The 14,667-nt window shown below is 38.0% G+C and overlaps 1 protein-coding gene across 4 annotated transcripts in view; it reads right to left on the bottom strand.

Annotated features, from left to right (window-relative positions):
• Positions 1-14,667, bottom strand: part of PTPRZ1 (protein tyrosine phosphatase receptor type Z1) — a 178,420-nt gene that overhangs the window by 76,036 nt on the left and 87,717 nt on the right. For all 4 annotated transcript variants that reach the window (XM_059711665.1, XM_059711666.1, XM_059711668.1 and 1 more), the window contains exons 3-4: positions 7,029-7,208; positions 3,486-3,637 (exon numbers count right to left, since the gene is read on the bottom strand). In XM_059711665.1, the coding sequence (XP_059567648.1) occupies positions 3,486-3,637; positions 7,029-7,208 (332 nt within the window). The remainder of the gene's footprint in view (positions 1-3,485; positions 3,638-7,028; positions 7,209-14,667) is intronic.

The raw sequence follows: 14,667 nt of genomic DNA, 5'->3' as shown, positions 1-14,667 counted from the left end.
CTAGTCTCACTTATAAGTGGGTGATCCTCATGTCATGGGCTTGGAAATGAGGTAACTGAGTTTAGAAGCATAATTAATGGAAGAAGAGAATGCCTCTGAGAAGGTTAATGTGCTGTAGGGCGGTGATCAGAGAAATAGTGGGTGTGAAGCAGGGGATGGCAGTGGCTCCTGCCTTGAGTGATCCCCAAAGCCTTTCAAAGAGAGAATTTCTAAGCTGAACCCAAAAGGATGAGAAGCTTTGAACTCAGAGGTGAAAAGGCAGAAGAGGTAAGCTTGTGTTCAAGTCAGAGGGACCAGCAAAAGGCCAATAGGCAAGCAAATATGAGAAATGTGGGAAATGGGAAGTCATGTTGGTGATTTCAGCTGAGCATATGTGACCGAGAGGAGAGATGAAGCTGGAGACGTAGGCAGGGGACACACCAGGAAGGTCTGCGAGGCCGTCCCTGCCTGCAGTTTGGTCTGGAGAGCAATGGCAAGTCCTGATGCATTTCAGCTAACAGGGTGCGGAGGGAGCAGGATGGGGGGAGGGGAGAGGAGGACATGGAAGAGATTAAGACTAGAGAGAAGGAGACCAGTTCAGAAACATTCCATATGCGAAGTGAGAGGCAAAGGTGGTTTACATTTTTATCTGATCTCCCACATCATGTAGGGGCAGAATGGAGAAGACTTGTCTGCAGCAAGCAGAAAGACCGAAAAACAGAACAAGTCCAGGATGCCCCTCAGTTTCCTGCTTGCACAATGACATGGAAAGAGTTACACAAACAACCATCAAACAGACAATACCACTAAGAACACTTGAGGGCCTTTTTAAATAAGAAAAATATATGAGGGTAGTGCACAGGCTCTCTACTGTTTCGTTTGCCGGTTCAGAACTTATGTTGTTGCCAGAATTTTTCTTGATTTTTAAAAAATTTTTATTGAATTTCCTAGGGTGACATTGGTTAATAAAATTATATAGGTTTCAAGTGTACAATTCTCTAAGACATCATCTGTATATTGATTTTCATCTGTGCTTTAAATAAGTAATATTGTGAAAGAGCTAACTCTCAGAAATGAGAATGTTATGTGTGTTTAATGAATTGACTTTTATTTCTTTCACAAACCAAATTTGATACCGTATTTTCTTTAAGAATATTTAATATATCTATATATATGAAACCTGCTCCTGGGGGGTGATTGGGGAAGCAGCCGCCTCTCACACCGGCTGCTGGTGCCGGCCCCAATTGCTCCATGCCACAGCAGGCGCGAGTGGGGCTGGCGCTGTCAGCTCATGGGATTGGAGGCATTAGCGGGGCTGCCAGCAGACAGGGGATCAGGGGTCACAGTGGGAGGGACTGGGCAGGGGTGCGGAGGACGGGCCGAGACCCGCCCCTGTGCCCACCGCAGCCTCATGACCCACAGTTCCTTTCAAGGTGTATGAATTCATGCACTGGGCCCCTAGTTTAAAAATAAATTGCAAGCTATAAATCTGAATGTGCTTATCCACATGAAAAATGATCTTTAACCCTTTAAGACAGTGGTTCTCAACCTTCTGGCCCTTTAAATACAGCTCCTCATGTTGTGACCCAACCATAAAATTATTGTCGTTGCTACTTCATAACTGTAATTTTGCTACTGTTATGAATCGTAATGTAAATATCTGATATGCAGGATGGTCTTAGGCGACCCCTGTGAAAGGGTCGTCTGACCGCCAAAGGGGTCGCGACCACAGGTTGAGAACTGCTGCTTTAAGAGATCATTCACGCTAGTTTTACTTTTATTATCAATATATATATTGGATTATAAATTAATAGTTTCATTTTAAGTAATTTAGAAAACATGGGAATTTTGAAGAAGGCACCTATATGCCATGACAAAGGGAAAAATCATTGTTAATGTTTTCTTGATTTCCCTCAATTATTTTTATATTAGTAATAATCCATCTGCTCATTTAATCCTCATAATAACTGCATAAGATAGTTGCTACTACTATTACATTAATTTCACAGAAGAGAACTGGAAGCTTAGGTAAAGTAAATAATTTCTATAATGTCATGTCTTTAACTAATAACTAAACTAACAATAATTTGTACAATGTTGTGTCTTTAATAATTAAATGATGAAATCCATATTCAAACTTAGTCAGTGATTCAAACTGTACTCTCAGTGACTAGTTTTCATATTTCACAAAGTTGAAATAACAATACCATGTTCACCTTTTTATATTCTTTTTTAAAAGCATTAATATCTTTAAAAAGTAAAAAGCATTAATATCTTATGATGAACCATTTTTGTGTAAGTCATCTAAGAATATGATTTTTACAAGATATATGATATCCCATCATAATGTATTTAATCATTTTCTTTTGTTTCAACTTTTTATTACTGTAAATAAATCTTTGCACATACATTTTTGAGTATATCTCTATATTTTAGGTTAAACTGCTACAAATTGAAATGATGGATATTGACAATAAGCTTTTTAAAACTCTTGATAAAAACAAGCAAATTGCATCCAGAAAGTCTACCAATTTATACTCTCTAGACATGTATGAAAGTGTTTATTTTATCCCACATTCATGATTTATTATAATTATGTTTATCTTGCCAATTTTAAAGCTGAAAATTTTTTCTCATTTTATTTGCATTTCTTTGATTCTCCAGTATAATGATGAACCCTCCCCCCCTCTTTTTTTCCCTACAGGGATATGAAAAAATTTCATTTATTCATTTACTCATAAACATTTATCATCAATAATGTGACATTCTGGGTTACCAGGAAGTGAAAAAGCAAATTTGGGTATTATTTAACTTAGTCTGGTAAGGAAGACAGATATTAACAAAGCAAACAAAATATAACTGTATAAATTATAAAATTTGATAACAAAGCCTATCTAATAAAAGACAAAAAGGGTAATTGACCATACCTTTGCTACGCTTCCCATTGGCTAATCAGGGTGATATGCAAATTAACCACCAACAAAGATGGCGGTTAATTTGCATATGTAGGCTCCAAGCGGTGGAATGAAGCCAGCTGAGCAGCGAGGCCTCATGGCCCCGGGATCAGCGGAGCCTCGAGGCCTCATGGACCTGGGATCAGTGGAGCCGCGAGGCCTCACGCCTGGGATCAGCAGAGCTGAGGGGTCTCAGGGCCCCGGCGCCAGGAGGAGCCCTGAGGCCTCACAGCCCAGGGATCAGCGGAGTCGTGAGGCCTGACGGCTGGGAAGGGTGGCTCTGGCCGGTGCCCAGTCAGAGCGAAGGCCTGGGTGCCGGGTGCCAGAGGAAAACTGGTGCCAGCAGCCAAGGGAAGGGAAGGCCTATTGCATGAATCTCTTCATGAAACAGGCCTCTAGTTAATAAAATAATATGCTTAATAAAATCTCAATGAATAGAGGAAAGGATCAGAGGGACTCCGAGGGAATGATTTAGGAGATCTTAGGATGGCTGTGCATGGATGTAGAGGGCAGCCAGTCCAGACTGGAGCACCAGCAGAACTAGTGACTTACCTCGAGTGGAAATTTTTGTCCTTCTAAACTATGTTCTGATCCATCGGATGACATGTTGCATTTTCCCCAGTGAAAAGTTATCTTGCTTGCTTTGAACACTGTTTCTGAAACTCCTCCACTGAGCTGGTAGTCATTAGTGAGATTAATTTCCACTAAAAACACATACACAGACAAAAATAAAATTGCATCTAAATTTCTAAAAATCAAAATTACAAATTTCAAGTACATTTTCTCCTATTACAGGTACATTATAAATAACTTCTTTGATTAATTTTTTAAAAATTAAGTTGCCATTTTGGAAGCTGAACTGTAACTCTGCACAATATACCCAATATACAGATGATGTATTATAGAATGGTACACTTGAAACCTTATAATTTTATTAACCAATGTCACCCCAGGAAATTCAAATTTTTAAAAAATCAATATATCTTATTGCCTAAAATGTAAACTAACCCGAAGACCTTAAGTACTGTGGGACCCTTTTGGCAGAGGACAGCCAGCCAGTCCACCTGCCCTGCTTCTCTGGAGTCCTGAGATGGCCCTTACCCCAAAGCTCTGCTTCCCTAAGGCATGTGATGACAGTGAGGGGACAGAGCGAAGGGAGAAGGAACAGAAGAGAGGAAAGAAGCCTTCTCTTGGGAGTACTCCCCACCTTCTCATGTTCAGCTCATTTCTACTCGTTATCAGGGTGCTGTTTCTGTCTCCCCTTCGTACCCCTCCATGCATTGCCCCAGGCTTCATCAAGCCATGTCCCAGGCTGCAGCAAGGCAGGTGGAAACCCGGTCCCACTTGAGGGGTTTTAGCCATCTCATGTTTGAATCCTGAGTGACAACTTTCAGAATCTTAAAATCTCTTAATTTGAGTTCCATATCAGATATTATCTGACAGTATTTCAAGAGTTGTCTGGAGATTAAGGATTCTCTTGAGAGCTTAAGACAAGATGTTGAAATCTCTCAATCAGATCTAACCAGTTTTTGTTCCATGAGGCAGAAACCACTGTTGGCATTAGGGACTTAATTCAACATGCTGGTCGGACAACTAGAGACATAAACTTCCATTAATAATAACAAAAACAACAATACAATAACAATAATGGTCAACATTCTTTTTTATCACTTACAATGTGCCATGCATTAAATATTTGCTACTCACACAATCCCAGGAAGGAGGAGACACAGATATTAACCTGATCAGGATTTAATGCTGTACTTTAAAAAATATATATATTTTTATTGATTTCAGAGAGGAAGGGAGAAGGAAAGAGAGATAGAAACATCAATGATGAGAGGGAATCATTGATCAGCTGCCTCCTGCATGCCCCACACTGGCGATCTAGCCACAACTCGGGCATGTGCTCTGACTGGGAATCGAACAGTGACCTCCTGGTTCATAGGTCGACACTTCAGTCCATGGGTGGGTGCCCTATCCACTGAGCCAAACTGGGTAGGGCTCAATGGCATTTTATACACCAATAATGTACTAGTATTCTCAGAAAGAGAAACTAAGAAAACAATCCCATTTACATTGCAACAAAAAAAGATACTTAGGAATAAACTTAGTCAAGGAGTTTTGTAAAAGATCTGTACTCAGAAAACTACAGGATATTGAAAAAAGAGATGAGGAAGATATAAACACGTGGAAGAATATACCATGTTCATGGATGGGTAGAATTAACATCATTAAAATGTCCTTACCACCCAAAGCAATCTGTAGATTCACTGCAATCCCTATTAAAATACCAAGGGCATATTTCACAGATCTAGAACAAACTCTCCAAAAATCTATATGGAATAATAATAATAATAATAATAATAATAATAATAAAAGACCACAAATAGCTGCAACAATCTTAAGGAAGAACAAAATTGGAGGAATTACAAAACCAGATATCAAATTATACTACAAAGCCACCATAATCAAAACAGCCTGATACTGGCAAAAGACTAGGCATATAGATTAATGGAACAGAAGAGACCCTAGAAATCGACCGAAACCATTATGCTCAATTAATATTTGACAAAGGATGCAAGAGCATACAATGGAGTCAAGACAGTCTCTTTAATAAATGATGCTGGGAAAATTAGACAGGTACATGCAAAAAAATGAAACTAGACAACCAACTTACACTATACACAATAAACTCAAAATTGATTAAAAAAAAAAACTTACATGTAAGTCATGAAACCATAAAAATCCTAGAAGAAAACATAGGCAACAAAATTGCAGACATTTCTCATAGCAATATGTTTACTGATACATCTCCTAGGGTAAAGGAAACTAAGGAAAAAATAAACAAATGGAACTACATTAAAAATAAAAACTTCTGTATAGCAAAAGAAACCATCAACAAAATGAAAAGAGAGCCCACTGTATGAGAGAATATATTTGGTAATGATACATCTGATAAAAGGTTAATATCCAAAATATATAAGGAACCTACACAATTTAACAAAAGGAGGACAAATAATCCAATAAAAAAATAGGCAAACCTAAATAGACACTTCTTCAAAGTGAACACACAGATGGCCAAGAGACATATGAAAAAATGCTCAAAGTGACTAATCATCTGAGAGATGCAAATTAAAATGAGGTATTATCTCACACCTGTCAGAATGGCTACCATCAACAAATCAACAAATGGCAAGTGCTGGGAGGATGTGGAGAAAAGGGAACCCTAGTACACTGCTGGTGGGAATGCAGACTGGTGCGGCAATTATGGAAAACAGTATGGAATTTCTTCAAAAAAATTAAAAATGGAACTGTCATATGACCCAGGGATTCCACTTCTAGGAATCCCTAATTACAAACCACCTCAACATTACCACTATGATCATTTTGAATATTTTTTCCAATCTCTTCCCCATGACTATATTTATTTTACGTAGCTTCTTGAAATACATACAATTTCATTTAAAACATATCAGAGAAAAAAAAGGTAAACACTTTTTGAAAAATATTTTTTTTTCTACTTATCATTTAGTGGAATTTTTTATGGCATTATAACTTGCATGTTTTTAAAAACAGACAGTGTCAAGAAAAAGCACGTTGAGAGTGCTTCCTAAGGACTGTATATAATTTTAAGCTTTTATGTAAAAGGGCTAGTAATTTCTTAAAATTCAATTATAGTCAATTGCTTCTTTCTTATCCAATTATTGAATATAGTCTGAGGTTCAGCAGACAAATCAAACTACAATGCCCAAGAAAAGGAAATCCTGATTGACTAAGTGATTAACCAGTGATGGAATTATTAGATTACATTAATTATATATTACAGTATATTTATCACATCTTCTAGTGTAGGCATCATTATTGTTATATTATTGGAGAACATGAGATAACTACTTTGGTGATTTTATTTTTTTGTACACATTTTCAAAATGTCTAAACTTCGGATTTTCTAGGCTCTGTTTGGTTTGTTGTACAGATAGTTTATATCCAGTTCATAGTACATTATAAAAGGAAAATCAAATGAAACTAATCTGAACTTCCTCTAGGTCCAATAAATATATTAAAGTCACAAATAAAATGCAAACATGTTACCTGTTTTCCCATTGTTATGAATGAATGTGTTTTCCAAAGATGTTTTATCCCAACCCTGAAATTTAAGTTTCTTAAGATTCACATTTACTTGTGCAATATCTTCATCAATATTGATAGGAGATTGTTTGGGGCTATTACATGTTGGATATTTCTTTCCCCAATTTTTTTGATTCAGTGCTCCTAGGAAAAGAAAAGGGTAAGAAGTTAATTTCATAAATTACTAAGCAAAAGCTAAATTTTACGTTATAAAGTAATGAATCCATTATATTAAAATATATATAATAGGAAGAAACTTGAGACATCTTTGAACCAATATTAAACAAGCATGCCTAGATTTAGATTCTGGGTTTTAATATAATACGCTATAAAAACAGGCCTCTAGAACAACCACATCAAGTACAGAGATCAACAGCCTTTCTTTAGCCATCACACTCATCAAATAACAGAAAGCCTGATTGTCATGTAAGGCAGTGAGTCCTAGCCCACGTTTGAGCAAGGCCAAGGTTTTCCATGATTGATGTTGAAGGAAATTATAAGTAAACAACCTCCACCCCCCTGTACCTGTAGTCTACGCAATCTACTTCTTGTACTAAAACAGCGATTTTCAAATAGTGTACTGCAAGAATTTTTAAACATGCAATACCTGACTCTTTAGTGAAGGGCAATGACCTCTTTTCCCTAGATTGTCAAATAAAAATATGATGACAGTCAACACAACAGTAGCCTTCTGGTATGAATGCCCTGTTTTGAACCATAAATAAATAGGTCATATAATCTTGTTGGTCACACCACATAATAAGGTAAATTCTTTTTTTTTTAACATATATATATATATTTCGGAGAGAAAGGGAGAGGGAGAGAGAGACAGAAACATCAATGATGGGAGAGAATCATTGATCAGCTGCCTCCTGCATGCCCCCTACTGGAGATTGAGCCCACAACCTGGGCATGTGCCCTGACTGGGAATGAACCATGACCTACTGGTTCATAGGTCGATGCTCAACCACTGAGCCACACCAGCTGGGTATGATTCGTTAATTCTTGGTACCAGAAATCCTTTATACAATTATAGGCACCTGAATTTTAAAAAAAGTCACTTTGGAGAAAAAAGGGTAGGTGATTACTATTATTATTTTTTTTTAATCAATTAAAATTATACTCACTATTTTGTCAGATCAGCAAAAAATACTTTTTTGGGTGTGCCCAAAAAATTTTGTGACACACTAAAATCGCTGTGATAAAGAACTCAGTGAGGATGGACCTCCATACAAGCTCTCATAATGTGACAAAACTAGCTTTGCATAATACATTTTATGTATAACTGTACATTAAATTATATTCCCCATCAAATATAAGCATATACATCTAAATATTAATATTACATAATACATTTAGATGCATAATCATATATACCCATAATTTAGCTTAGGAAAAAAATAATATTCAGTCACACCATGAAACTATACCTATATAGCCAGGGGCGATTAGGTAATTCATACCCTAGTGAGGCATCTACCAAAATCGACAGGTGCTAAAATTTTTTTTGAAAAATCTAACTCTACTCCTAGAGAGCACTGGAGTTTCAGATGCTTTAAATATGCACAGTGATGCACATGTCAGCTTCCAGGAACAGCTCTATTAATGAGAAATACTATGCTTATTTCACTGTAAAGAAATTGGCATGAGGACAAAAAAAAACACAGCTCATTTTACTATGTCAGTGCAAGAGGAGCAGAGAAAATGCAACACAAATCAATAAGACCCTTGGTTTGCTTAAATTTTTAATATAGTGAAATAAATCCAAGAACCCTAGGATGAATCTTATAGTTGTGGTTCACAGAAACATACAAATTCAAGTCTCTGGTACCAGCACATATGATTTATAAACCTGCTATTTCCCATAGCATTTCATGCTCATCTCTCTTTGGCTTCCTATTTGGTTTATCCAAACTGAACAACTGAAACCAGCTCCAACTGTAATCTTTGTGGTCCCTTACACTTAGAAGTCAGCCTGATGCCTCTTTCCTCCTCAGCAACCCCCTTGGGTCTACCTTCAAATCATATCCCTAACCAGACCATTTCTCATCTCCACTGTTACCAACCTAGCCCAGCCCAGCCCACTGTCATCATTAGTCTATGTCTTTATCTTCCACAAGCAGCATTGCCATCACTAGGAGATTGTTAGGAGAGGCAGTTCGCAGCATTACTAGGTCAGAAGCTAATTTTAACACAAACCCCAGGAGATCAAATTTTGAGAAGCAATGGGTAGACATCTCCAGTGCCTTCTATCTGATCTCCAGCTTCTTCTCCTATCCCTCCCACAATTCTGTTCCCCAATTACATAGTTGTCAGGATTATAAAATGGCCCCCGAAATTCCCACACCCTATATGTCTAGGTACTAAGAGTGGCCTCAGGCAGGTAGCCAGCCAAAACAAACAAGCCAGTACCAATAAGGCAAATACTGCATGATTCCACTTATTTGCAGCATATACAGTTGTCAAACTCACACAGATAGGAAGCAGAATGGTGATTAGCAGGAAATGGGAGGAGGGATAAAGGGAAATTATTTCATGGGTAGAGTTTCAAATCTGCAAGAAAGAAATGTTTTTTAAAGATGTTTCACAATAATGTAAGCAAACTTAACACTAATGAACTGTGTATACTTAACAAATGGTTAAGAGGGTAAATTTTATATTATGAAATTCTTACCACAGTAGGAAAATGATTAGGATGGCAACAACAAACAAACAAAAATTGGGGACCTGGATCTCAATCTTGGAATGACAAGGAAGTGAATTCAGCCAACAACTTGCATGAGCTAGAAACAGGACTCTGCCCTGCAAAGGGCATCTTGTTTTTAAATTTATGAGCAGAGAATTCAGCTAAATGGTTCCTCCTCTTTGACTCTAGATCAGTGGTTCTCAACCTTCCTAATGCCGCGACCCTTTAATACAGTTCCTCATGTTGTGGTGACCCCCAACCATAAAATTATTTTCATTGCTACTTCATAACTGTAATGTTGCTGCTGTTATGAATCGTAATGTAAATATCTGATATGCAGGATGCAATTTCATTGTTCGCGACCCACAGGTTGAGAACCGCTGCTCTAGACCCATGGAAACTGTGAGACAACAAATACATGTTGTTTTAAGCCATTAAAGTTGTACTAATTTGTTGTGCCATGTAGGAAAACTAATGCAACAAGTAGGTAAAGTAATATTTTAAAATATGTATCAGATCGCGTGTCACTCCTTGGCTCAGGTCCCTCCAATAACTTCTCATTTCACTCAGAGAAAAATGTAAAGAAACATTACCATGGTTGGCAAATGCTACATGATGTCACCACTTAAATCCTCCCTAATCTCACTTCACATTGCTCTGTGTTGCTGGCTCTACTCTAGCCACACTAGCTTTTCTGTTCCTGGAACGTGGGCAGCCTCAGGGCCCAGCACTTGCTGCCACCTCTTCCCAGAAGGCTTCCCAAAACGCTGTGCAAGGTTCTCTCTCTTACTCTCTTGCTTCAATGAGGTCCCTCCCAAATGCATCTTGTTAGAGGCTTTCTCTGGATATCCTGTATAAATTACACTTCCCTACCCTGGTCATTCCTGATTCCCTCTCTTTAATTTTGTTCTCCTAAGATATTAATTATGTTTATTTGTTCCTATTCCTTAGAACCTGGAAAAAAAAGTCCTGGCACATAGCATAGGTGTTCAATGAACATTTGTAGAATGACTGAATCAGACAAATAAAAGATGATGATGTCTTTTGTTATATGAGTTTGAGCTCATGGGGATCTAACATTAAATTGCAACAGAAAAAAAGAAAAGAAATCCATTTCTAACCTCACCAGTAGGTCACATTTTACTGTTTGCCATATGATACTTTTGTTGGGTAGTCCCTACTAAACTTCTGCTGAAGGATATCAAGAAAGGCATGACGTCCAACCTAAGTGTTGTCTGACATTTTATAGCATAGTGATCCTGAGTGATAAGGTTTGGTTTGAAGTGAATCAAATAATTACACTGAGTGTGGACCTAGTTTAAAACATCTACTAGAGCAGCGGTTCTCAACCTGTGGGTCGCGACCCCTGTGGCGGTCCAACGACCCTTTCACAGGGTCGCCTAAGACCATCCTGCATATCAGATATTTACATTACGATTCATAACAGTAGCAACATGACAGTTATGAAGTAGCAACAAAAATAATTTTATGGTTGGGTCACAACATGAGGAACTGTATTTAAAGGGCCAGAAGGTTGAGAACCATTGTACTAGAGCATGAGGTCAAATACAGGGTCAAGGAGCCTCCTTAATGTTTGTGACTAAAAGACAAAATAAAAGAGGCAAAGTAGGGAAAATAATATTTTATGAAAAGGTTGTAAAAGAAAAAGTCCCATAAAAATAAAAACATTTTTAAAAAGCTATAAAACAACAAAAGCCCACTGAGATTCTTTTTGCAAACGACTCTAGAAATTAGGTTCTTTCAAATCGTTGTAAGTACAAAACCAAGAGAAGTAAAATAATAATGTGTTGTGCACAAAGATGAAACATTGATCAAAGAAGCATTAAATATATTTTACCTGTCTTTAATAATAGTAGATTAATCTTATGCTTAAACATTTTTAGAACTCCCAAATTAATATTTTTAATGTCATAATTTGAGAGCTCAGTCCACATAGTGGTTAAAGCCATGATGATGTACCTGAGAAAGCAGGTGTACAGAATTCATTAGAATGATATCCACTGTGCTATTAGTGAATGTGGCGAAGAAGAAATTAGGAGAGTCACTGTAGTTGCAACACAAAATTATCAGGCTGATTACCCACAAGGAGGACTGTAGAGTACTAAATGTCATCTCTAGAAAATGAAAATAAATTATTCATTCACATAGTCATCCATTCTTTTATCCAGTTATTGACTTACCTGTTTTAGTACCACTCCCATAAATGTCCTGTGGTTATCTCTAGTGGAGCACGTAACAGGCTGTATTTTGTTTGTTAACTTTTCTATTTCATCTGTATCTTACTGCCAAACTCCCAAGTGGGCACATAGAAACAAATAAAATTTTCGCAAAATAGTCTTTGTGCACCTAACGAATGTATTCAGTATTTAAACACTGTGCACTTTCTATTCCAAGCAGAACTGAAAGCGATTCTAGGCTTTGTAGGAGGTAAATAAATATGGATTCAAGTTTGTTGACTTGCTTTTTCATTCTTGCATTTCAGAGGTTGGAGGCATGTTGTTACATAAGAACTAGACAAATGCCTAAAGGAGTAGATGAGCTGAATGTAGGTCAACATGGAGAGTAAAAGCACACAGTGAGCCCAGAGAAATGGGTAGAATCCTCACCACAGAGAGGGAACCAATAGTATGTCTGGTTGAGTTGTGAGCTGGAGGGAGCTCCCTGTGGCAGAAAAGTGCGGGCAATGCTCAGAGAGAAGTGAGCAACCCAGCTTGGTCCACTGAGCAAAGAGTGGCTGCCAAGGTCCTCCAGATGGAGATGGAACAGCAGCCTGCGTGGGCCAGTGGAGGCCCGGAGGCCTTGGAAAAGGAAAGGAGTTCACAACAGTCCTATTAGAAAGAAGAAGCTGGCAGGACTAAAGAAGAGGTAGAGAGAGAGAGGCTGCATAATTAGCAGACATTTCACAGGCATCAATTATTTGTTTTCATTCACTTTTTTTTCAATCTTTAATTTCCTTATTGATTATGGTATTACATATGTGACCTCATTCCTCCCATAAACTCCCCCCCCCCACTCATGCCCTTGCCCCCCTGTTGTCTGTGTCCATTGGTTGGGCTTATATGCATGCATACAAGTCCTTTGGTTGATCTCTCCGCCTTACCCCCACCCCCCCCTACTTTCCCTCTGAGGTTTGACAGTCTTATTGCTGCTTCTCTGTCTCTGGATTTATCCCTTTTCATCAGCCTATGTTGTTCACTATATTCCACAAATGAGTGAGATCATGGGGTATTTATCTTTCTCTGACTGGCTTATTTCACTTAGCACATTGTTTGCGGGTAGTTTTTATCACGCGCTAACAGGTGGCGCGGGCCATTTTTGCTAATTTTTTGAGCAAATGGCAACGTTCAGTAAAATTACGATAACTTTAGTTTACGTATTTATATGTTACCCGCATTCTACCGCTAGTCTATAAAAAATATATTAATACGTGTCCCGCGCTCTACTACACTGGTAGAACGTATAAATACGTAAAGCGTATAAATATGTTTCCCGCATACAATGTGTTAGCATAATGCTCTCCAGTTCCATCCATACTGTTGCAAATGCTAAGAACTCCTTCTTTTTTACCGCAGCATAGTATTCCATTGTGTAGATGTACCACAGTTTTTTAATCCATTCATCTGCTGATGGGCACTTAGGCTGTTTCCAAATCTTAACATGCTCAAAGTCACTAATTATACGAGAGATGCAAATCAAAACGACAATGCGGTATCATCTTATACCTGTCAGAATGGCTATCATCAACAAATCAACAAACAAGTGTTGGAGAGGATGTGGAGAAAAAGGAACCCTCGTGCACTGCTGGTGGGAATGTAGACTGGTGCAGCCACTGTGGAGAACAGTATGGAGATTCCTCAAAAAACTAAAAATGGAACTCCCATTTGACCCAGTGATCCCACTTCTAGGAATATATCCCAAGAAACTAGTAACACCAATCAGAAAGGATATATGCATCCCTATGTTCATAGCAGCACAATTCACCATAGCTAAGATTTCATTCACTTTTTACAAAACCCCTATGCAAGGGGCTGAGTGTTTGCCTTCTCAGATTTTATATGCTGAAATGTGAATCCCAATTGGGATGTATTTGAAGGTAGATCTTTGGGAAGTGACCAGGTCACAAGGGCTGAGCCCTTGTGAATGAACTTGGTGCCGCATGAGAGGTACCTCGGAGAGATCCCTGGCCCTTTCCACCAGCTGAGGTTGTAGTGGAAAGACAGCAGCCTAGTAAACAGCCCCACTAGACACTGAATCTGCTGCCACTTTGATCTTGGACATCCGAACCCCCAGAAGTGTGAGAAATAGATTTCTGTTGTTTATAAGCTACCAGCCTATGGGATTTTGGTATAGCAGCCTGAAAAGACTTATTTGAACTACAATATATCGGTGTCTTATTCATGTTTTAATTTCAGCAACTTTCTTAGAACTTCACTTAAGGATTAAACATTTCCTGAATAAGTAAATGCTTTGACAAGATATCTACAGTTACCTACCCTTCTCTATCTATTATACATCTTGACCAATTATTGTCTTAAAAAAAAATATTCTGTGTGGGGAAATATTACTTCACTAGTCCCTAACAAAAAGAAAGAAAGAGAGAAAGAGAGAAAGAGAAGGAAAGGAAAGGAAAGGAAAGGAAAGGAAAGGAAAGGAAAGGAAAGGAAAGGAAAGGAAAGGAAAGGAAAGGAAAGGAAAGGAAAGGAAAGGAAAGGAAAGGAAAGGAAAGGAAATGAGGAGAATGTTTTCACTGGAGAAAAAAAGTAAGAAAATAAAAGTTTTAAAAAACAATTCTTCCTGTCTATTTTTACATTATTCCTGTTGAGTCTTCCCTTCCAATGTGAGAAAAATGGATAAAATAATTGTAATATTGTTTAAGGTATTCAACAGAGAGCCACT

This window comes from Myotis daubentonii, chromosome 10 (assembly GCF_963259705.1).
Source record: "Myotis daubentonii chromosome 10, mMyoDau2.1, whole genome shotgun sequence".
Lineage (NCBI taxonomy): Eukaryota > Metazoa > Chordata > Mammalia > Chiroptera > Vespertilionidae > Myotis > Myotis daubentonii.
Note: the sequence above shows the minus strand (reverse complement) of the source record. Positions and strands in the feature narration are given on the sequence as shown.